The sequence below is a fragment of the Oncorhynchus mykiss genome, chromosome 27, assembly GCF_057628025.1.
Source record: "Oncorhynchus mykiss isolate SJ-2025 chromosome 27, ASM5762802v1, whole genome shotgun sequence".
NCBI lineage: Eukaryota > Metazoa > Chordata > Actinopteri > Salmoniformes > Salmonidae > Oncorhynchus > Oncorhynchus mykiss.
This window is the reverse complement of record NC_143048.1, coordinates 38,709,676-38,735,141: the sequence shown is the minus strand read 5'-3', so window position 1 is coordinate 38,735,141 and position 25,466 is coordinate 38,709,676. Positions and strand designations below refer to the sequence as shown.

The 25,466-nt window shown below is 44.2% G+C and overlaps 1 protein-coding gene across 2 annotated transcripts in view; it reads left to right on the top strand.

Moving 5' to 3' along the window:
- LOC110508013 (tumor necrosis factor receptor superfamily member 19L) overlaps positions 1-25,466 on the top strand; it is a 68,238-nt gene that overhangs the window by 24,050 nt on the left and 18,722 nt on the right. The window contains exons 2-6 of one of the 2 annotated variants that reach the window (XM_090223986.1): positions 10,691-10,765; positions 10,846-10,938; positions 13,891-14,075; positions 14,639-14,688; positions 14,802-15,068. In XM_090223986.1, coding sequence (XP_090080112.1) covers positions 10,718-10,765; positions 10,846-10,938; positions 13,891-14,075; positions 14,639-14,688; positions 14,802-15,068 — 643 coding nt within the window. In that variant the 5' untranslated portion in view covers positions 10,691-10,717. The remainder of the gene's footprint in view (positions 1-10,690; positions 10,766-10,845; positions 10,939-13,890; positions 14,076-14,638; positions 14,689-14,801; positions 15,069-25,466) is intronic. The other variant, XM_090223987.1, reaches the window with a different exon arrangement.

Genomic DNA, 25,466 nt, shown 5'->3' with positions numbered 1-25,466 from the left:
CCTCTCATTTCCTCTCTACATCTGCGTGCCTCTCATTTCCTCTCTACATCTGCGTGCCTCTCATTTCCTCTCTACATCTGCATGCCTCTCATTTCCTCTCTACATCTGCGTGCCTCTCATTTCCTCTACATCTGCGTGCCTCTCATTTCCTCTACATCTGCATGCCTCTCATTTCCTCTCTACATCTGCGTGCCTCTCATTTCCTCTCTACATCTGCGTGCCTCTCATTTCCTCTCTACATCTGCGTGCCTCTCATTTCCTCTCTACATCTGCGTGCCTCTCATTTCCTCTCTACATCTGCGTGCCTCTCATTTCCTCTCTACATCTGCGTGCCTCTCATTTCCTCTCTACATCTGTGTGCCTCATTTCCTCTCTACATCTGCATGCCTCTCATTGCCTCTCTATATCTGCATGCCTCTTATTGCCTCTCTATATCTGCATGCCTCTCATTGCCTCTTTATATCTGCATGCCTCTCATTGCCTCTCTACATCTGCATGCCTCTCATTGCCTCTCTACATCTGCATGCCTCTCATTTCCTCTCTACATCTGCATGCCTCTCATTGCCTCTCTACATCTGCATGAAAGTGAATGAGTCTGAATTGGTTAGCGGGATGGAAGAGAGGAGAGAGTGAGAAAGGGGTAGTGAGCGGGATAGAAGAGGGATGGGGGAGAGAGGAGGGATGGAAGAGTCAGGGAGAGAGGAGGGATGGAAGAGAGGGGAGGGAGGAGGGATGGAAGAGTCAGAGAGAGGAGGGATGGAAGAGTCAGAGAGAGAGGAGGGATGGAAGAGTCAGAGAGAGAGGAGGGATGGAAGAGTCAGGGAGGGAGGAGGGATGGAGGAGAGGGGAGGGAGGAGGGATGGAAGAGAGAGAGAGAGAGGAGGGATGGAAGAGTCAGAGAGGAGTTATGGAAGAGAGGGGAGGGAGGAGGGATGGAAGAGAGAGAGGGGGATGGAAGAGTCAGAGAGAGAGGAGTGATGGAAGAGAGGGGAGAGGAGGGATGGAAGAGAGGGGAGAGAGGAGGGATGGAAGAGAGGGGAGAGAGGAGGGATGGAAGAGAGGGGAGGGAGGAGGGATGGAAGAGAGAGAGAGGAGGGATGGAAGAGAGGGGAGGGAGGAGGGATGGAAGAGAGAGAGAGAGAGAGGAGGGATGGAAGAGTCAGAGAGGAGTGATCGAAGAGAGGGGAGAGAGGAGGGATGGAAGAGAGGGGAGGGAGGAGGGATGGAAGAGAGAGAGAGGGAGGGAGGAGGGATGGAAGAGAGAGAGAGGGAGGGAGGAGGGATGGAAGAGAGAGAGAGGGAGGGAGGAGGGATGGAAGAGAGAGAGAAGGGAGCGATGGAAGAGAGAGAGAGAGGAGGGATGTAAAAGAGAGGAGAGAGAGGAGGGATGGAAAAGAGAGGAGAGAGAGGAGGGATGGAAGAGAGAGAGAGAGGAGGGATGGAAAAGAGAGGAGAGAGGAGGGATGGAAGAGAGAGGGGGAGAGAGGAGGGAAGAGAGAGGGGGGAGACAAAGTAGAAAACATTTAGGTCAATGTTCTCTGGTTTCACTCCTGGAAACCAGTCAAAGGATTCTCTTGATCAGAGCTTGCTGATTGGTGGATTACTTTCATCTGGGGTGTTGGTGTTGGACTGCAGCAGACATGTTCACACCCCATGGTTCCTAAAAGGACGCTCCCAAATCATTCCAATTTGTTACTTGACAAGTTCCAAAACGGCAACTGTTAATTGCTTGTCCGGTTTTGTTCCTTCTCGTGGTTTTATTGATCAGGAGGTTTTTCTCAAGCTGTCCCAAAGCCACAGCTTCTTAAGGCAGTGTAGCAATATGCCTGGCCAACGACCTGTAATTAGCCTACATCCAACCCCTTTAACCAAGGGTCTAAATATCACGCCTTATCGGCTAATGTAAACCTGTCTGTCGACCTCTCCTCTTTCTCTCTCTGTCCTCTCTCTCTATCCATCTTTCCCTCTCTCTAGCTCACCCTCAGTTTAGAGAGGCAACTCATCTCATCATTTTTGTTGTTTGAAGTGGTGTTTTTTTAAACTCTCAGATGATCGTTCTCCCTCTGTTTATCTTTCTCCCTCTGTTTATCTTTCTCCCTCTCTGTTTATCTTTCTCCCTCTCAGTTTATCTTTCTCCCTCTCTGTTTATCTTTCTCCCTCTCAGATTATCTTTCTCCCTCTCAGTTTATCTTTCTCCCTCTCAGTTTATCTTTCTCCCTCTCAGTTTATCTTTCTCCCTCTCAGTTTATCTTTCTCCCTCTCAGTTTATCTTTCTCCCTCGCAGTTTATCTTTCTCCCTCTCAGTTTATCTTTCTCCCTCTGAGTTTATCTTTCTCCCTCTCAGATTATCTTTCTCCCTCTCAGTTTATCTTTCTCCCTCTCAGTTTATCTTTCTCCCTCTCAGTTTATCTTTCTCCCTCTCAGGTTATCTTTCTCCCTCTCAGATTATCTTTCTCCCTCTCAGTTTATCTTTCTCCCTCTCAGTTTATCTTTCTCCCTCTCAGTTTATCTTTCTCCCTCTCAGTTTATCTTTCTCCCTCTCAGATTATCTTTCTCCCTCTCAGATTATCTTTCTCCCTCTCAGATTATCTTTCTCCCTCTCAGTTTATCTTTCTCCCTCTCAGTTTATCTTTCTCCCTCTCAGTTTATCTTTCTCCCTCTCAGGTTATCTTTCTCCCTCTCAGTTTATCTTTCTCCCTCTCAGGTTATCTTTCTCCCTCTCAGTTTATCTTTCTCCCTCTCAGTTTATCTTTCTCCCTCTCAGTTTATCTTTCTCCCTCTCAGTTTATCTTTCTCCCTCTCCGTTTATCTTTCTCCCACTCCCAGAAATGATTCCCCGGAACCCTGTCATTTGACACAGCCGCCATGTTTAGGTCCTCGGGCGAAAAATCTGAAACTCAAATGTTGTATGTGAAAATGTTTTGTATGTGCTTGTGGGTACTAAGAGATCGTTTGGCGTTGGTTCAGAGGCATGAATCTGCAGAGGTTGTTTCTGGAAGTGTGTGGGACTGGGAGGATGGGAGTGCTTTCCAGACCTGTGTTAAGTTAATTAACAGCCGAGACACACACACACACACCACTGCCCTCAGTTTAGTCATGGTACACAGATGTAAATATCCAACTGTTTAGTAGGACTGTGTAGAACAGATGTAAATATCCAACTGTTTAGTAGGACTGTACTGTAAATATCCAACTGTTTAGTAGGACTGTACTGTAAATATCCAACTGTTTAGTAGGACTGTACTGTAAATATCCAACTGTTTAGTAGGACTGTGTAGAGCAGATGTACTGTAAATATCCAACTGTTTAGTAGGACTGTGTAGAGCAGATGTACTGTAAATATCCAACTGTTTAGTAGGACTGTGTAGAGCAGATGTAAATATCCAACTGTTTAGTAGGACTGTGTAGAGCAGATGTAAATATCCAACTGTTTAGTAGGACTGTGTAGAGCAGATGTAAATATCCAACTGTTTAGTAGGACTGTGTAGAGCAGATGTAAATATCCAACTGTTTAGTAGGACTGTGTAGAGCAGATGTAAATATCCAACTGTTTAGAAGGACTGTACTGTAAATATCCAACAGTTTAGTAGGACTGTACTGTAAATATCCAACTGTTTAGTAGGACTGTACTGTAAATATCCAACTGTTTATTAGGACTGTACTGTAAATATCCAACTGTTTAGTAGGACTGTACTGTAAATATCCAACTGTTTAGTAGGACTGTACTGTAAATATCCAACTGTTTAGTAGGACTGTACTGTAAATATTAAACTGTTTAGTAGGACTGTACTGTAAATATCCAACTGTTTAGTAGGACTGTGTAGAACAGATGTAAATATCCAACTGTTTAGTAGGACTGTACTGTAAATATCCAACTGTTTAGTAGGACTGTACTGTAAATGTTAAACTGTTTAGTAGGACTGTACTGTAAATATCCAACTGTTTAGTAGGACTGTGTAGAGCAGATGTACTGTAAATATCCAACTGTTTAGTAGGACTGTGTAGAGCAGATGTAAATATCCAACTGTTTAGTAGGACTGTGTAGAGCAGATGTACTGTAAATATCCAACTGTTTAGTAGGACTGTGTAGAGCAGATGTAAATATCCAACTGTTTAGTAGGACTGTGTAGAGCAGATGTAAATATCCAACTGTTTAGTAGGACTGTGGAGAGCAGATGTAAATATCCAACTGTTTAGTAGGACTGTGTAGAGCAGATGTAAATATCCAACTGTTTAGAAGGACTGTACTGTAAATATCCAACTGTTTAGAAGGACTGTACTGTAAATATCCAACAGTTTAGTAGGACTGTACTGTAAATATCCAACTGTTTAGTAGGACTGTACTGTAAATATCCAACTGTTTAGTGGGACTGTACTGTAAATATCCAACTGTTTAGTAGGACTGTGTAGAGCAGATGTAAATATCCAACTGTTTAGTAGGACTGTGTAGAGCAGATGTAAATATCCAACTGTTTAGTAGGACTGTGTAGAACAGATGTACTGTAAATATTCAACTGTCTAGTAGGACTGTGTAGAGCAGATGTAAATATCCAACTGTTTAGTAGGACTGTGTAGAGCAGATGTAAATATCCAACTGTTTAGTAGGACTGTGTAGAGCAGATGTAAATATCCAACTGTTTAGTAGGACTGTGTAGAGCAGATGTAAATATCCAACTGTTTAGTAGGACTGTGTAGAGCAGATGTAAATATCCAACTGTTTAGTAGGACTGTGTAGAGCAGATGTAAATATCCAACTGTTTAGTAGGACTGTGTAGAACAGATGTAAATATCCAACTGTTTAGTAGGACTGCGTAGAACAGATGTAAATATCCAACTGTTTAGTAGGACTGTGTAGAGCAGATGTAAATATCCAACTGTTTAGTAGGACTGTGTAGAACAGATGTAAATATCCAACTGTTTAGTAGGACTGTGTAGAACAGATGTAAATATCCAACTGTTTAGTAGGACTGTGTAGAGCAGATGTAAATATCCAACTGTTTAGTAGGACTGTGTAGAACAGATGTAAATATCCAACTGTTTAGTAGGACTGTACTGTAAATATTAAACTGTTTAGTAGGACTGTACTGTAAATATTAAACTGTTTAGTAGGACTGTACTGTAAATATCCAACTGTTTAGTAGGACTGTACTGTAAATATCCAACTGTTTAGTAGGACTGTACTGTAAATATCCAACTGTTTAGTAGGACTGTACTGTAAATATTAAACTGTTTAGTAGGACTGTACTGTAAATATCCAACTGTTTAGTAGGACTGTACTGTAAATATCCAACTGTTTAGTAGGACTGTACTGTAAATATTAAACTGTTTAGTAGGACTGTACTGTAAATATTAAACTGTTTAGTAGGACTGTACTGTAAATATCCAACTGTTTAGTAGGACTGTACTGTAAATATTAAACTGTTTAGTAGGACTGTACTGTAAATATCCAACTGTTTAGTAGGACTGTACTGTAAATATTAAACTGTTTAGTAGGACTGTACTGTAAATATCCAACTGTTTAGTAGGACTGTACTGTAAATATCCAACTGTTTAGTAGGACTGTACTGTAAATATCCAACTGTTTAGTAGGACTGTACTGTAAATATTAAACTGTTTAGTAGGACTGTGTAGAGCAGATGTACTGTAAATATCCAACTGTTTAGTAGGACTGTACTGTAAATATCCAACTGTTTAGTAGGACTGTACTGTAAATATTAAACTGTTTAGTAGGACTGTACTGTAAATATTAAACTGTTTAGTAGGACTGTACTGTAAATATCCAACTGTTTAGTAGGACTGTGTAGAGCAGATGTAAATATCCAACTGTTTAGTAGGACTGTACTGTAAATATTAAACTGTTTAGTAGGACTGTACTGTAAATATTAAACTGTTTAGTAGGACTGTACTGTAAATATCCAACTGTTTAGTAGGACTGTGTAGAGCAGATGTAAATATCCAACTGTTTAGTAGGACTGTGTAGAACAGTAAGGAATAGTATACAAAGGCATACATCATTCAAATCACCAGGTGTGTGTGTGTTTAAGGTGAGCCCTTAAAGGTGTAACATTATTAGTTAGTGTCACCGGTCATAACCAATACTTTACCCTGTCTAATCACTGTGTATGCATATGTGTGTGTCTATGCATGCTTGTGTGTGTGTGTCTATGCATGCTTGTGTGTGTGTGTGTGTGTGTCTATGCATGCGTGTGTGTCTATGCTTGCTTGTGTGTGTGTGTGTGTGTCTATGCATGCTTGTGTGTGTGTGTGTGTGTGTGTGTCTATGCATGCGTGTGTGTCTATGCTTGCTTGTGTGTGTATGTGTGTCTATGCATGCGTGTGTGTGTGTGTGTGTGTGTATATACGTGAGCAGAGGGTGGTGGAGAGCATATAGGGGCAGGGCCAGTGAGCAGGAAGGGGTGTGGCTGGTGAGAGGGACAGTATAAATGATGACAGTTATTCAGTCACAGGTACACTGCAGTCAGCCTAGCCTAAGACAGAGAATACTAAGTGTGTATGTACATGTATGTGTGTGTGTGTTCAAATGAGAGAGAGAGAGAGTGTGTGCCACTCTGAGTGCTCTGTAGGACTAGGCAGTGTAAGGTGTGTGCAAGTTCACTTTGCTTGTGTCACGGACCTCTCTGCCCAACTGAGAGAACAGTGTGTGTGTGTGTGTGTGTGTGTGTGTGTGTCTGGTAGAAAGAGAGAGACCCCAACAGTGTATGTATTTCCTTGACTCAGCATTGTAGCATCATCCGTAGCATCCTCAGTCTGTTGCCAGGGCAACTGAGTCCAAGTCCACTGCCAGTCTGGGGTGAGTTTGCCCACTTCTCTCTCGCTCTCTCTCTCTCCTCTCTCCTCTCTCCTCTCTCTCTCTCTGTGTGTTTAAAACTGTGATTTAGGGGCAGTTTTATTGACCACAGAGAGGAGAGAGATCCTCTGAAAGTTAATTGTTCCTTTATTTAGCTGCTGGACAACTTTCCACTTTGTCTCAGTGGAACAGCACAGAGAAGGAAGGAGGGAGAGAGAGAGAGAGGGAAGGAGGGAGAGAGCATTGCAGAGAGACGGACGGAGGGAATGGGGCATTTTAGGTCAGGAGAGTTTAATGGCTCACTCTCTTTTCCATTGAAACATCTCTCCTGATGTCTAGTTTTAAGCCTTTTTATGATAGAGACAAAAATGTGGTCGGAGGCTCCATATAGAGGGTGTGACACAATTGCGGAGCCTCCAGAGGCAGGCAGAGGCCAAATGGAGCTCCGTACCACAATGCAGGGGGCTCCGTATAACTCCGTATAGCTCCAAATACATTTTCTATAGGATTGTGGTCAGGGCTTTGTGATGGCCACTCCACTCCAAGGTTGCAAGATCGAATCCCTGAGCTGACAAGGTAAAAGGTCCTATCCTATCCTACCTACCTGAACAAGGCAGTTAACCCACTGTTCCTAGGCCGTCATTGAAAATAAGAGTTTGTTCTTAACTGACCTGCCTAGTTAAATACCTGGACTTTGTTGTCCTTAAGTCATTTTGCCACAACTTTAGAAGTATGCTTGGGGTCATTGTCCATCTCTTGGAGACAGAAACGCGTCTCCTTCCTGAGCGGTATGACAGTTGCGTGGTCCCATGGTGTTTATACTTGAGTACTATTGTTTGTACAGATGAACGTGGTACCTTCAGGCGCTTGGAAATTGCTCCCAAGGATGAACCAAAGTTGTGGAGATCTTGGCAGATTTATTTTGAGTTTCCCATGATGTCAAGCAAAGAGGCACTGAGTTTGAAGGTACATCCACAGGTACACCTCCAATTGACTCAAATGATGTCAATTAGCCTATCAGAAGCTTCTAAAGCCATGACATAATTTTCTGGAATTTTCCAAGGTGTTTAGAGGCACAGTCAACTTGTAAACTTCTGACCCACTGGAATTGTGATACAGGGAAATTTAAGTGAAATAATCTGTCTGTAAACAATTGTTGGAAAAATGACTTGTGTCATGCACAAAGTAGATGTCCTAACCGACTTGCCAAAACTATAGTTTGTTAACAAGACATTTGTGGGGTGGATGAAAAACGAGTTTTAATGACTCCAACCTAAGTGTATGTAAACTAGTTTTAATGACTCCAACCTAAGTGTATGTAAACTAGTTTTAATGACTCCAACCTAAGTGTATGTAAACTAGTTTTAATGACTCCAACCTAAGTGTATGTAAACTAGTTTTAATGACTCCAACCTAAGTGTATGTAAACTAGTTTTAATGACTCCAACCTAAGTGTATGTAAACTAGTTTTAATGACTCCAACCTAAGTGTATGTAAACTTCCGACTTCAACTGTAATTATATGATGTATTCTTAGAAACCTCCATGACCAAACTATCTATTTGTGGCTCTGATGTCACCTCAGAATATCTCTTTGTGTCACTGTCTGACCTGTGTCCACTGTCCATGAACAATGGCTGTTACCTCAATACTATTTACCAGCCTGTACCTGTCTCTCAGTCATTGTTGTGACAGTATTTATTATGTCAGGTTATTACTGTAATGATTCAGGAGTGTGTTATGTCGGGTTATTACTGTAATGATTCAGGAGTGTGTTATGTCAGGTTATTACTGTAATGATTCAGGAGTGTGTTATGTCAGGTTATTACTGTAATGATTCAGGAGTGTGTTATGTCAGGTTATTACTGTAATGATTCAGGAGTGTGTTATGTCGGGTTATTACTGTAATGATTCAGGAGTGTGTTATGTCAGGTTATTACTGTAATGATTCAGGAGTGTGTTATGTCGGGTTATTACTGTAATGATTCAGGAGTGTGTTATGTCAGGTTATTACTGTAATGATTCAGGAGTGTGTTATGTCAGGTTGTTACTGTAATGATTCAGGAGTGTGTTATGTCAGGTTATTACTGTAATGATTCAGGAGTGTGTTATGTCGGGTTATTACTGTAATGATTCAGGAATGTGTTATGTCGGGTTATTACTGTAATGATTCAGGAGTGTGTTATGTCAGGTTATTACTGTAATGATTCAGGAGTGTGTTATGTCGGGTTATTACTGTAATGATTCAGGAGTGTGTTATGTCGGGTTATTACTGTAATGATTCAGGAGTGTGTTATGTTGGGTTATTACTGTAATGATTCAGGAGTGTGTTATGTCAGGTTATTACTGTAATGATTCAGGAGTGTGTTATGTCGGGTTATTACTGTAATGATTCAGGAGTGTGTTATGTCAGGTTATTACTGTAATGATTCAGGAGTGTGTTATGTCAGGTTGTTACTGTAATGATTCAGGAGTGTGTTATGTCAGGTTATTACTGTAATGATTCAGGAGTGTGTTATGTCGGGTTATTACTGTAATGATTCAGGAGTGTGTTATGTCAGGTTATTACTGTAATGATTCAGGAGTGTGTTATGTCGGGTTATTACTGTAATGATTCAGGAGTGTGTTATGTCGGGTTATTACTGTAATGATTCAGGAGTGTGTTATGTCGGGTTATTACTGTAATGATTCAGGAGTGTGTTATGTCGGGTTATTACTGTAATGATTCAGGAGTGTGTTATGTCAGGTTATTACTGTAATGATTCAGGAGTGTGTTATGTCAGGTTATTACTGTAATGATTCAGGAGTGTGTTATGTCAGGTTATTACTGTAATGATTCAGGAGTGTGTTATGTCAGGTTATTACTGTAATGATTCAGGAGTGTGTTATGTCAGGTTATTACTGTAATGATTCAGGAGTGTGTTATGTCAGGTTATTACTGTAATGATTCAGGAGTGTGTTATGTCAGGTTGTTACTGTAATGATTCAGGAGTGTGTTATGTCAGGTTGTTACTGTAATGATTCAGGAGTGTGTTATGTCAGGTTGTTACTGTAATGATTCAGGAGTGTGTTATGTCAGGTTATTACTGTAATGATTCAGGAGTGTGTTATGTCAGGTTATTACTGTAATGATTCAGGAGTGTGTTATGTCAGGTTGTTGCTGTAAACAGCAAGTAATGCAGATGTAGAAGCACGGTGGCTAGGAAAAACTCCCTAGAAAGGCCTAAACCCAGGAAGAACCTAGAGAGGAATCAGGCTCTGAGGGGTGGCCAGTCCTCTTCTGGCTGTGCCGGGTGGAGATTATAACAGAACATGGCCATGATGTTCAAATGTTCATAAATGACCAGCATGGTCGAATAATAATAATCACAGTGGTTGTAGAGGGTGCAACAGGTCAGCACCTCAGGAGTAAATGTCAGTTGGCTTTTCATAGCCGATCATTCAGAGTTAGAGACATCAGGTGCGGTAGAGAGAGAGAGAGAGTCAAAAACAGCAGGTCTGGGACAAGGTAGCACGTCCTGTGAACAGGTCAGTGTTCCATACCACAGGCAGAACAGTTGAAACTGGAGCAGCAGCACGGCCAGGTGGACTGGGGACAACAAGGAGTCATCAGGCCAGGTAGTCCTGAGGCATGGTCCTAGGGCTCAGGTCCTCCGGGAGGGAGAGAGAATTAGAGGGATCCTACTTAAATTCACACAGGACACCGGATAAGACAGGAGAAGTACTCCAGATATAACAGATTGACCCCAGCCCCCTGACACATGTTGAATCACGCTTTAGTCAGTGGTCTATCTCTTCAGGCAAAACCAGACTTCTTGATTATGCATTCGATTTCCTCCCTGACTATAGCTCACCCGTTGTCCCATGATCCTCTCTGTTCTAGATCATATGTTCATAGAAGAATACCTGGATGAAGATGAGGAACCACCTTTGCTGCTCAGCTCTTGTCCTTCTCACGGTGTGTGTGTGTGTGTGTGTGTGTGTGTGTGTGTGTGTGTGTGTCATTATTTGTGTCACTGATCTGTATGTGTATTCCAGGTGTTTTGCTCTGGAGGGACTGTAGCCGTGCAGTGTCGGTGGGGGGAGGGGTGTGTGTGTCTGGAGTGCCCCAGTGGCCAAGAGCCAATCAAGGTAGGACAGAAGATCTAACATAACTCACCTCTCATTACCCTGTCATCCTAACTCACCTCTCATTACCCAGTCATCCTAACTCACCTCTCATTACCCAGTCATCCTAACTCACCTCTCATTACCCTGTCATCCTAACTCACCTCTCATTACCCAGTCATCCTAACTCACCTCTCATTACCCTGTCATCCTAACTCACCTCTCATTTCCCTGTCATCCTAACTCACCTCTCATTACCCTGTCATCCTAACTCACCTCTCATTACCCAGTCATCCTAACTCACCTCTCATTACCCTGTCATCCTAACTCACCTCATTACCCTGTCATCCTAACTCACCTCTCATTACCCTGTCATCCTAACTCATCCCTCATTACCCTGTCATCCTAACTCACCTCTCATTACCCTGTCATCCTAACTCACCTCTCATTACCCTGTCATCCTAACTCACCTCTCATTACCCTGTCATCCTAACTCACCTCTCATTACCCTGTCATCCTAACTCACCTCTCATTACCCTGTCATCCTAACTCACCTCTCATTACGCTGTCATCCTAAATGTATTTTTATAACTCACTTGTCACTATACAGGCCAAACCCCCCCACCCTCTCTTCCACTACATTACCACCGTGGATCCCTCTGTCAACAGAGGCCACCTCTACCTCTCCACTTTCTCCTCCTTCTCACTGCATGGAAGTTGTGTTTCTCCCCACTGGGAACAGATGTCAACTCAACGTCTACTCCACGTTGGTTCAACGTAGTTTCATTGAAATGACGGTGAAACAACTTTGAAACAACTTTTCCCAGTGGGTCTGCTCTTATTTTAGATACGACCAAGATGCAGATGTAGGATCTTAATTTGATCACTCTTTGTTGCTGAGAATTTTCCTGCAGGGTAGGAAGAACAGATGAGCTTGGATTAACATAAATTCACTGAAAACCTATGTTAACACATGGTTATATTGACAGTATTCCACTTTACATGTGGCGTTCTTTTGTCCAATAGACTAACCACCGATGAAGCAACATCATGGACTATACGTTAAAATCCTGTTGCTGCAGGATTGTTTTGCCACGACAGCACTGGTCAAATTAAGATCCCACATCTGTACTATGTTTTTGTTAATTTGTTGATACATGCCTAATATATATACAGTTGAAGTCGGAGGTTTACATAAACTTAGGTTGGAGTCATTAAAACTCAATTTTCAACCACTCCACAAATTTCTTGTTAACAAACTATAGTTTTGGCAAGTCGGTTAGGACATCTACTTTGTGCATGACACAAGTCATTTTTCCAACAATTGTTTTCAGACAGATTGTTTCACTTATAATTTCACTGTATCACAATTCCAGTGGATCAGAAGTTTACAAACACTAAGTTGACTGTGCCTTTAAACAGCTTGTAAAATTCCAGAAAATGATGTCATGGCTTTAGAAGCGTCTGATAGGCTAATTGACATAATTTGAGTCAATTGGAGGTCTACCTGTGGATGTATTTCAAGGCCTACCTTCAAACTCAGTGCCTCTTTGTTTGACATCATGGGAAAATCAAAAGAAATCAGCCAAGACCTCAGAGAAATAATTGTAGACCTCCACAAGTCTGGTTCATACTTGGGAGCAATTTCCAATCGTCTGAAGTTACCACGTTCATCTGTACAAACAATAGTATGCAAGTATAAACACCATGGGACCACGCAGCCGTCATACCGCTCAGGAAGGAGATTAATGTACTTTGGTGCGAAAAGTGCAAATCGATCCCAGAACAACAGCAACGGAACTTGGGAAAATGCTGGAGGAAACAGGTACAAAAGTATCTATATCCACAGTAAAATGAGTCCTATATCGACATAACCTGAAAGGCCACTCAGCAAGGAGTAAAAACCGCCGTAAAAAAGCCAGACTACGGTTTGCAACCGCACATGGGGACAAAGATCTTACTTTTTGGAGAAATGTCCTCTGGTCTGATGGAACAAAAATAGAACTGTTTGGCCATAATGACCATCGTTATGTTTGGAAGAAAAAGGGGGACACTTGCAAGCCGAAGAACACCATCCCAACCGTGAAGCACAGGGGTGGCAGCATCATGTTGTGGGGGTGCTTTGCTGCAGGAGGGACTGGGGCACTTCACAAAATAGATGGCATCATGAGGCAGGAAAATTATGTGGATGTCTTGAGATGTTGCTTCAATATATCAGTCAGGAAGTTAAAGCTTGGTCGTAAATGGGTCTTCCAAATGGACAATGACCCCAAGAATACTTCCAAAGTTGTGGCAAAATGGCTTAAGGACAACAAAGTCAAGGTATTGGAGATGTCAACACAAAGCCCTGACCTCAATCCTATAGAAAATGTGTGGGCAGAACTGAAAAAGTGTTTTGTGAGCAAGGAGGCCTACAAACCTGACTCAGTTACACCAGCTGTGTCAGGAGGAATGGGCCAAAATTCACCCAACTTATTGTGGGAAGCTTGTGGAAGGCTACCCAAAACATTTGACCCAAGTTAAACAATTTAAAGACAATGCTACCAAATACTAATTGAGTATATGTAAACGTCTGACCCACTGGGAATGTGATGAAAGAAATAAAAGCTGAAATAAATAATTATCTCTACTATTATTCTGACATTTCACATTCTTAAAATAATGTGGTGATCTTAACTAACAGGGATTTTTTGCTAGGATTAAATGTCAGGAATTTTGAAAAACTGAGTTTAAATTTATTTGACTAAGATGTGAACTTCAAACATCAACTGTATATATAAAAAATAATCGGTTTCATATGAAAATGTGTACATATGAACCCGAAAAATAGGTCATGTATCTTAGTTTCTGTCCAAAACGGCAGTGTTAGTTATTTTGGAACATCTTATTGAACACAGAACCACATGTGACTGAAGTGTGTAATTACAGTGGTTCATGTACTCTGTTCTGAGATGTGAAGATGTGTTCTCCTGCCAGGCTTGCTGGCAGGTCGAGGGGCCAGGCGAGGCGATCCGATGCCAATCTTGTCCAGCTGGTACTTTTTCGGACAGCTATGACTCTGATCAATGCCGCCCACATTCCTCCTGTGGGGTCCTCAACAAAAAGGTTGTGACCTCTGGTACATCGCACTCTGATGCTGTCTGCGGAGACTGTCTGTCTGGGTATGTATCCACATACAAGACAATCTCTACCCTCTCCCTTTGTAATCTCAATATTCACCAAACAAGTTCGACAAGTACCAACAAGCACCAACAAGCACCAACAAGCATGTGTTTTTCTTCATAAGCCACATTAGATACAGGCAAAACGGTTGAATGATTCTTCTGCTGTAAAACAATACCTAACTGTAGCACTGAAGTATCAAATCAAATCAAATCGAATTGTTCACATGTGTTTAGCAGATGTTATTTGCGGGTGTAGCGAAATGCTTGTATTCTGACCAGTCACTGTATAGCCTGGTTAGCATTTCTCTACCCTCCGACCAGGACCACCACTCTCTACAGAAATAGACTGTTGACCTTTAAATATGGTCAGTTGGAAAAGTTTTACTTACTAGGACTGTGATATGTGGTTGTCCCACCTAGCTACCTTAAGACGAATGCACCAATAGTAAGTTTGTCTGGATAAGAGTGTCTGCTAAATTACCATGATATGAATACACTGCTATGATAACATGGTATTGTTCTGTTGTGATATTAATATGTGCCTGTGTTGGTGCCACCAGGTTCCACGCCACTGCTGGGAGGACAGCCTCCACCCTGGCCTGTGTGAGAGGTGAGTGTGGACAGAATCAATATCACGCCAACAAATAGTTGAATCTGTTATGTTTTCACTGGAGGAATAATGGTTTTAACAGGGCCGTATTCTCTCACTTTTTCTCTCCCCAGCCCCCCCTGCCCAGTCTACCCACGTGCGCGTGGTGCGTACGGTGGATAAGGGCTCGACGGGCAGTGGCGGCCTGCCGGTGAACGGTACAGCAGTACGGAGCCCGGAGGAGAAGAGTACAGAGTATGCAGTGTTCGCCCTGGTGCCAATCTTCTGTGTGATGGGACTCCTGGGGATCCTCATCTGTAATATCCTCAAGAAGAAAGGATACAACTGCACTGCTGAGAAGGAGGGAGGAGATGAGGAGAATGCTACACCACAGAAAGAGGGTGAGCGAGAGAGACACAGAGAGAGACACAGAGAGAGACACAGAGAGAGAGAGACACAGAGAGAGACAGAGAGAGAGACACAGAGAGAGAGACAGAGACACAGAGACAGAGACACAGAGACAGAGACACAGAGACACAGAGACAGAGACAGAGACACAGAGACAGAGACACAGAGACAGAGAGACAGAGACACAGAGACAGAGACACAGAGACAGAGACACAGAGACAGAGACACAGAGAGAGAGACACAGAGAGAGAGACACAGACACAGAGACACAGACACAGAGACACAGACACAGAGACACAGAGACACAGAGACAGACACAGAGACAGACAGAGACACAGGTATCTGGGCTGTGCCTTTTAGATTTTCTCTTGAATAAGTGTTTTCAAGGGTCCTTACAACAATGAATGAACTGATATTTTGGATGACCAGAGGAGACACCAGGGCCCAGTTTTTCATGACCAGAGGAGATACCAGGGCCCAGTTTTTTATGACCAGAGGAGACACCAGGGCCCAGTTTTATTTGACCAGAGGAGACACCAGAACCCAGTTTTTCATGACCAGAGGAGACACCAGGGCACAGTTTTTCATGACCAGAGGAGACACCAGGGCCCAGTTTTTCATGACCAGAGGAGACACCAGGGCCCAGTTTTTCATGACCAGAGGAGACACCAGGGCCCAGTTTTTCATGACCAGAGGAGACACCAGGGCCCAGTTTTTCATGACCAGAGGAGACACCAGGGCCCAGTTTTTCATGACCAGAGGAGACACCAGGGCCCAGTTTTTCATGACCAGAGGAGACACCAGGGCCCAGTTTTTCATGACCAGAGGAGACACCAGGGCCCAGTATTTCATGACCAGAGGAGACACCAGGGCCCAGTTTTTCATGACCAGAGGAGACACCAGGGCCCAGTTTTTCATGACCAGAGGAGACACCAGGGCCCAGTTTTTCATGACCAGAGGAGACACCAGGGCCCAGTTTTTCATGACCAGAGGAGACACCAGGGCCCAGTTTTTCATGACCAGAGGAGACACCAGGGCCCAGTTTTTCATGACCAGAGGAGACACCAGGGGCCCAGTTTTTCATGACCAGAGGAGACACCAGGGCCCAGTTTTTCATGACCAGAGGAGACACCAGGGCCCAGTTTTTCATGACCAGAGGAGACACCAGGGCCCAGTTTTTCATGACCAGAGGAGACACCAGGGCACAGTATTTCATGACCAGAGGAGATACCAGGGCCCAGTTTTTCATGACCAGAGGAGACACCAGGGCCCAGTTTTTCATGACCAGAGGAGACACCAGGGCCCAGTTTTTCATGACCAGAGGAGACACCAGAACCCAGTTTTTCATGACCAGAGGAGACACCAGGGCCCAGTTTTTCATGACCAGAGGAGACACCAGGGCCCAGTTTTTCATGACCAGAGGAGACACCAGGGCCCAGTTTTTCATGACCAGAGGAGACACCAGAACCCAGTTTTTCATGACCAGAGGAGACACCAGGGCCCAGTTTTTCATGACCAGAGGAGACACCAGAACCCAGTTTTTCATGACCAGAGGAGACACCAGGGCCCAGTTTTTCATGACCAGAGGAGACACCAGAACCCAGTTTTTCATGACCAGAGGAGACACCAGGGCCCAGTTTTTCATGACCAGAGGAGACACCAGGGCCCAGTTTTTCATGACCAGAGGAGACACCAGAACCCAGTTTTTCATGACCAGAGGAGACACCAGGGCCCAGTTTTTCATGACCAGAGGAGACACCAGAACCCAGTTTTTCATGACCAGAGGAGACACCAGGGCCCAGTTTTTCATGACCAGAGGAGACACCAGGGCCCAGTTTTTCATAATTATCCGGATCCTTTAATCCTTTTATTTGGTATCCAGCCTTTTAATCGCTGTTGAGCCTGTTTTTTTTTTTAGAAAATAATCGGATAAGATAATTCTGATCCAGATACCACAATATCAAGATCAAAGAATCTGGATAGATTTTTAGTGCTTTGAACAGTACTACGCCTTGCCATCTACTGGTCGGGTTGTGGTACTACATCTACAAATTTCTTTACCTTTATTTAACCAGGTAGGCTAGCTGAGAACACCTTTATTTAACCAGGTAGGCCAGTTGAGAACACCTTTATTTAACCAGGTAGGCTAGTTGAGAACACCTTTATTTAACCAGGTAGGCTAGTTGAGAACAAGTTCTCATTTGCAACTGCGACCTAGCCAAGATAAAGCAAAGCAATTCGACACATACAACAACACAGAGTTACACATGGAGTAAAACAAACATACAGTCAATAATACAGTAGAACAAAAGAAAACAAGATGTCTATGTACAGTGAGTGCAAATGAGGTAAAATAAGGGAGGTAAGGCAATAAATAGGCCATGGTGGCGAAGTAATTACAATATAGCAATTAAAACACTGGAATGGTAGATGTGCAGAAGATGAATGTGCCAGTAGAGATACTGGGGTGCAAAGGAACAAGATAAATAAATAAATAGCAGTATGGGGATGAGGTAGGTAGATAGATGGGCTATGTACAGGTGCAGTGATATGTGAGCTGCTCTGACAGCTGGTGCTTAAAGCTAGAGAGGGAGGTAAGAGTCTCCAGCTTCAGAGATTTTTGCAGTTCGTTCCAGTCATTGGCAGCAGAGAACTGGAAGGAAAGACGACCAAAGGAGGAATTGGCTTTGGGGGTGACCAGTGAGATATACCTCCTGGAGTGCGTGCTACGAGTGGGTGCTGCTATGGTGACCAGTGAGCTAAGGCGGGGCTTTACCTAGCAAAGACTTGTAGATAACCTGTAGCCAGTGGGTTTGGCGACGAGTATGAAGCGAGGACCAACCAACGAGAGCGTACAGGTTGCAATGGTGGGTAGTGTATGGGGCTTTGGTGACAAAACGGATGGCACTGGGATAGACTGCATCCAGTTTGTGAGTAGAGTGTTGGAGGCTATTTTATAGATGACATCACCGAAGTCGAGGATCGGTAGGATGGTCAGTTTTACAAGGGTATGTTTGGCAGCATGAGTGAAGGATGCTTTATTGCAATATAGGAAGCCAATTCTAGATTTAATTTTGGATTGTAGATGTTTGATGTGGGTCTGGAAGGAGAGTTTACAGTTTAACCAGACACCTAGGTATTTGTAGTTGTCCACATATTCTAAGTCAGAGCCGTCCAGAGTAGTGATGTTGGACTGGCGGGTAGGTGCAGACAGCGATCGGTTGAAGAGCATGCATTTAGTTTTACTAGCATTTAAGAGCAATTGGAGGCAACGGAAGGAGAGTTGTATGGCATTGAAGGTTAGTTAACACAGTGTCCAAAGAGGGGTCAGAAGTATACAGAATGGTGTCGTCTGCGTAGAGGTGGATCAGAGAATCACCAGCAGCAAGAGCAACATCATTGATGTATACAGAGAAGAGATTCGGCCCGAGGATTGAACCCTGTGGCCCCATAGAGACTGCCAGAGGTCCGGACAACAGGCCCTCCGATTTGACACACTGAACTCTTATCAGAGAAGTAGTTGGTAAACCAGGCGAGGCAATCATTTGAGAAACCAAGGCTATCGAGTCTGCCGATGAGGATGTGGTGATTGACAGAGTCAAAAGCCTTGGCCAGGTCGATGAAGACGGCTGCACAGTAATGGCTCTTATCGATGGCGGTTAAGATATCGTTTAGGACCTTGAGCGTGGCTGAGGTGCACCCATGACCAGCTCTGAAACCAGATTGCATAGTGGAGAAGGTACGGTGGGATCCTTTAATGACATACAATCCTGATTTAAGGTTAGATTGGATTACCAAATCCTTATCCCTATTCCGGAGGATCAGAATCAAATTTTTCAGATTAGAAAAATCCCAATTCTAACATTTAACCCTATCCTATTGTCAAAATTAGATCATATCACTTTACAAAAACTGGGTCTCGACAGTAACACTGACTCCTCAGACTCTATTTCAAACCTGGCATCTATTTTCAAAGCCTTCCCCCAATATGGGTAACCTAGTTTTAGCTGTTCAATGGTTGTTTAGAAAGGCACACAGCTTTATACGTAAGGGGACACTCATGGGCATCGCATGTCCTGTTGCTCACACACTGGGAAGCAGAACACAAGGAGGGCCCTGAATGAACATACGATTATGTCTCTAAGGGCAGAGGGAAATTAAGGTCCTCTGGTACAGACGGTAGCTGTGTCACGACTACACCTCTCACAATCCCAGGGCACAAACACATCTCTTCTTTCAGCCCTTTTCATAGACAGTAGTCATGTTAGACTATAAGCCGTGTAGACAGTGTGGTGGTGGGAACTAAAAATTGTTGTATTAACTCTGACGCTAGGGAATGACACATTCTAACCCCCTAAAGGTCAGAGGGCAGCTCTCTGGAAATACAATGCATTCCAAATCTCTCACACACACACACACACACACACACACACACACACACACACACACACACACACACACACACACTCCTAATCTGGTTGGCAGTCTCCACCTCCCTGTCTAGTGTTGCTAGTGTCTCAGTCTCCATCTCCTTGTCTAGTGTTGCTAATATCTCAGGCTCCATCTCCTTATCTGGTGTTGCTAGTGTCTCAGTCTTCACCTCCTTATCTGGTGTTGCTAGTGTCTCAGTCTTCACCTCCTTATCTGGTGTGGCTAGTGTCTCAGTCTCCACCTCCTTGTCTAGTGTTGCTAGTATCTCAGGCTCCATCTCCTTATCTGGTGTTGCTAGTGTCTCAGTCTCCATCTCCTTGTCTAGTGTTGCTAGTATCTCAGGCTCCATCTCCTTGTCTGGTGTTGCTAGTATATCAGGCTCCATCTTCTTATCTGGTGTTGCTAGTGTCTCAGTCTTCAGCTCCTCGTCTGGTGTTGCTAGTAACTGTTTAGGTGAGCGTACTAGTGCTTCGCCCGTCTACTGAAAGTTGATGCTGTTGCTATGCAATCTCTTGCTAGCTAGTTAGCATAACACATAACTAGCTAGACATTTTACGACTTTGGGTGTGTTCTTAAAGTTAATCTAGAATGCCAGAGTGCGCAAATCCAGAGCGTTATCAGATTGTCTGTTCGTAATTTCAGAGCGTTTCACTCTCGGGGCTTACACTGGACTCTCTGGCCGAGGAGGAGGGTTGATCCAAGCGTTCTGACCTCACAACGGCAGTCAAGCACCCAAGCTAACTGGCTAACATTGGCTAGCTTGCTAGCTACTTCCATCACAAATGAGAGAACACCTCACTCTGACCATTTTACTCACCCTAGCAGAGCTGGTTAGGATGTTTTCATGTTGTCTAGAGCATTGGTGACTGTAACTGTGCTGCTGGCAACAATTTAATTACACTTGTTTTTGCTGACGTTTAGTGACACACCGGCCATATTCAACGGGTGTTGTGTTCGTAAATTCATCAGTTATTCTGCGCTCTGGCACACTCAGACGAGAGTGCTCTGAAATCAGAGTAGATTGCCAGAATTAACCATGTCGATTGAGAACTCACAACTATACCACTTAGCTAAGAATGACGTAAATAATAAAATCAATAAATGCTGGGTAGTTAGTTAGATAGCATATAGTTAATATACTGCCTGGCAAGTTCCATGTATTAGTAGCCAACTAACGTTAGGACGGTAACTAGCTAACATACCGGTACATACTGTAATGCTATGCTGTTCGTTAGGATAGCATAGCTAACAAATTGTCAGCCAACACAACGTGTAACGTAACTTATTTTAAAAGTCATTACTTTATTACATTGCTCAACATTTTCTTAACATTTGTCATAATTAGTTAAAGCAATGAATTTGTATCCACTGTCGTCTGACTATTTTTCGCCATTTTCTTCAAATCTGAAAGCGTTGTGAAGCCACGCCCATTTTCAGAAGAATTTTTTATTTTTATTTTTTTTATTTCACCTTTATTTAACCAGGTAGGCTAGTTGAGAACAAGTTCTCATTTGCAACTGCGACCTGGCCAAGATAAGGCATAGCAGTGTGAACAGACAACACAGAGTTACACATGGAGTAAACAATTAACAAGTCAATAACACAGTAGAAAAAAGGGGAGTCTATATATACATTGTGTGCAAAAGGCATGAGAAGGTAGGCAAATAATTACAATTATGCAGATTAACACTGGAGTGATAAATGATCAGAAGGTTATGTACAGGTAGAGATATTGGTGTGCAAAAGAGCAGAAAAATAAATAAATAAAAACAGTATGGGGATGAGGTAGGTGAAAATGGGTGGGCTATTTACCAATAGACTATGTACAGCTGCAGCGATCGGTTAGCTGCTCAGATAGCAGATGTTTGAAGTTGGTGAGGGAGATAAAAGTCTCCAACTTCAGCGATTTTTGCAATTCGTTCCAATCACAGGCAGCAGAGAACTGGAACGAAAGGCGGCCAAATGAGGTGTTGGCTTTAGGAATGATCAGTGAGATACACCTGCTGGAGCGCGTGCTACGGATGGGTGTTGCCATCGTAACCAGTGAACTGAGATAAGGCGGAGCTTTACCTAGCATGGACTTGTAGATGACCTGGAGCCAGTGGGTCTGGCGACGAATATGTAGCGAGGGCCAGCCGACTAGAGCATACAAGTCGCAGTGGTGGGTGGTATAAGGTGCTTTAGTGACAAAACGGATGGCACTGTGATAAACTGCATCCAGTTTGCTGAGTAGAGTGTTGGAAGCAATTTTGTAGATGACATCGCCGAAGTCGAGGATCGGTAGGATAGTCAGTTTTACTAGGGTAAGTTTGGCGGCGTGAGTGAAGGAGGCTTTGTTGCGGAATAGAAAGCCGACTCTTGATTTGATTTTCGATTGGAGATGTTTGATATGGGTCTGGAAGGAGAGTTTAGAGTCTAGCCAGACACCTAGGTACTTATAGATGTCCACATATTCAAGGTCGGAACCATCCAGGGTGGTGATGCTGGTCAGGCGTGCGGGTGCAGGCAGCGAACGGTTGAAAAGCATGCATTTGGTTTTACTAGCGTTTAAGAGCAGTTGGAGGCCACGGAAGGAGTGCTGTATGGCATTGAAGCTCGTTTGGAGGTTAGATAGCACAGTGTCCAAGGACGGGCCGGAAGTATATAGAATGGTGTCGTCTGCGTAGAGGTGGATCAGGGAATCGCCCGCAGCATGAGAAACATCATTGATATATACAGAGAAAAGAGTCGGCCCGAGAATTGAACCCTGTGGCACCCCCATAGAGACTGCCAGAGGACCGGACAGCATGCCCTCCGATTTGACACACTGAACTCTGTCTGCAAAGTAATTGGTGAACCAGGCAAGGCAGTCATCCGAAAAACCGAGGCTACTGAGTCTGCCGATAAGAATACGGTGATTGACAGAGTCGAAAGCCTTGGCAAGGTCTATGAAGACGGCTGCACAGTACTGTCTTTTATCGATGGCGGTTATGATATCGTTTAGTACCTTGAGCGTGGCTGAGGTACACCCGTGACCGGCTCGGAAACCAGATTGCACAGCGGAGAAGGTACGGTGGGATTCAAGATGGTCAGTGATCTGTTTGTTGACTTGGCTTTCGAAGACCTTAGATAGGCAGGGCAGGATGGATATTGGTCTGTAACAGTTTGGGTCCAGGGTGTCGCCCCCTTTGAAGAGGGGGATGACTGCGGCAGCTTTCCAATCCTTGGGGATCTCAGACGATATGAAAGAGAGGTTGAACAGGCTGGTAATAGGGGTTGCGACAATGGCGGCGGATAGTTTCAGGAATAGAGGGTCCAGATTGTCAAGCCCAGCTGATTTGTACGGGTCCAGGTTTTGCAGCTCTTTCAGAACATCTGCTATCTGGATTTGGGTAAAGGAGAACCTGGAGAGGCTTGGGCGAGTAGCTGCGGGGGGGGGGGAGCTGTTGGACGAGGTTGGAGTAGCCAGGCGGAAGGCATGGCCAGCCGTTGAGAAATGCTTGTTGAAGTTTTCGATAATCATGGATTTATCGGTGGTGACCGTGTTACCTAGCCTCAGTGCAGTGGGCAGCTGGGAGGAGGTGCTCTTGTTCTCCATGGACTTCACAGTGTCCCAGAACTTTTTGGAGTTGGAGCTACAAGATGCAAACTTCTGCCTGAAGAAGTTGGCTTTAGCTTTCCTGACTGACTGTGTGTATTGGTTCCTGACTTCCCTGAACAGTTGCATATCGCGGGGACTGTTCGATGTTAGTGCAGTCCGCCACAGGATGTTTTTGTGCTGGTCGAGGGCAGTCAGGTCTGGAGTGAACCAGGGGCTATATCTGTTCTTAGTTCTGCATTTTTTGAACGGAGCATGCTTATCTAAAATGGTGAGGAAGTTACTTTTAAAGAAAGACCAGGCATCCTCAACTGACGGGATGAGGTCAATGTCCTTCCAGGATACCCGGGCCAGGTCGATTAGAAAGGCCTGCTCACAGAAGTGTTTTAGGGAGCGTTTGACAGTGATGAGGGGTGGTCGTTTGACTGCGGCTCCATAGCGGATACAGGCAATGAGGCAGTGATCGCTGAGATCCTGGTTGAAGACAGCGGAGGTGTATTTGGAGGGCCAGTTGGTCAGGATGACGTCAATGAGGGTGCCCTTGTTTACAGAGTTAGGGTTGTACCTGGTGGGTTCCTTGATGATTTGAGTGAGATTGAGGGCATCTAGCTTAGATTGTAGGACTGCCGGGGTGTTAAGCATATCCCAGTTTAGGTCACCTAACAGAACAAACTCTGAAGCTAGATGGGGGGCGATCAATTCACAAATGGTGTCCAGGGCACAGCTGGGAGCTGAGGGGGGTCGGTAGCAGGCGGCAACAGTGAGAGACTTATTTCTGGAGAGAGTAATTTTCAAAATTAGTAGTTCGAACTGTTTGGGTATGGACCTGGAAAGTATGACATTACTTTGCAGGCTATCTCTGCAGTAGACTGCAACTCCTCCTCCTTTGGCAGTTCTATCTTGACGGAAGATGTTATAGTTGGGTATGGAAATCTCAGAATTTTTGGTGGCCTTCCTGAGCCAGGATTCAGACACGGCAAGGACATCAGGGTTAGCAGAGTGTGCTAGAGCAGTGAGTAAGACAAACTTAGGGAGGAGGCTTCTGATGTTGACATGCATGAAACCAAGGCTTTTTCGATCACAGAAGTCAACAAATGAGGGTGCCTGGGGACATGCAGGGCCTGGGTTTACCTCCACATCACCCGCGGAACAGAGAAGGAGTAGTATGAGGGTGCGGCTGAAGGCTATCAAAACTGGTCGCCTAGGGCGTTGGGGACAGAGAATAAGAGGAGCAGGTTTCTGGGCATGGTAGAATATATTCAGGGCATAATGCGCAAACAGGGGTATGGTGGGGTGCGGGTACAGGGGAGGTAAGCCCAGGCACTGGGTGATGATGAGAGAGGTTGTATCTCTGGACATGCTGGTTGTAATGGGTGAGGTCACCGCATGTGTGGGGGGTGGGACAAAGGAGGTAACAGGGGTATAAAGAGTGGAACTAGGGGCTCCATTGTAAACTAAAACAATGATAACTAACCTGCACAACAGTATACAAGGCATATTGACATTTGAGAAAGACATACAGCGAGGCATACAGTAATCACAGGTGTTGAATTGGGAGAGCTAGCTAAAACAGTAGGTGAGACAACAGCTAATCAGCTAGCACAACAACAGCAGGTAGAATGGCGATTGATTAGGCAGAGAGGGTCGGATTAACTACACACAGAGCCTAAATGCGGCTGGGGCCGACAGATAAAACATAAACAAGCAGAATGGATTACCGTGATTAATGGACAGTCCAGCATGCATCAGCTATGTAGCCAAGTGATCAGTGTCCAAGGGGCAGCGGTGGATGGGGCAGGGAAGCTGGACTGGCGAGTGTTATCCAGGTTAGAAAACTAACAATGACCAAATAGCTTGTAGCCAGTTAGCTGGTTAGCTTCTGGAGGTTCTTGAGTGTGTTCTAAAAATGTAAAGATAATAGCGGTTCCGTATCACATTGGGTGAGGCAGGTTACCGGAAGGTATAAACAAATTAAAAATCGAAAAGGGGTAGAAAGTAAATATGGGTTCAGTGAGTGTTTGGGACGCGGCGATTCAGACGGTTAGCAGGCCTGTGCTAACAAGCTAACAGTTAGTAGACGGTGCTAAACACGGTAGCAGTTAGCGGACCGGGCTAAACAAGCTAGCAGTTAGCAGGCCGAATTTGCAAGCAAGGAGATAGCAAGGGCTAGAGAGTTAGCCTTTGGGGACGTCGCGATGGGGGTATCTGTTTATTCCTCTTCATGCAGTGACATCGATGGACCGGTCGTGGGTCTGGATATTGTAGCCCAGGAGCTCAAAATGTTCCGTTTGCGATGGGAATCCGGGGATGAAAAATAAAATAAAATAATAAATAGGTCCGTTATGCTCTGGTTAGAGTCGCGTTGTTCGAACTGGCGAGAGCT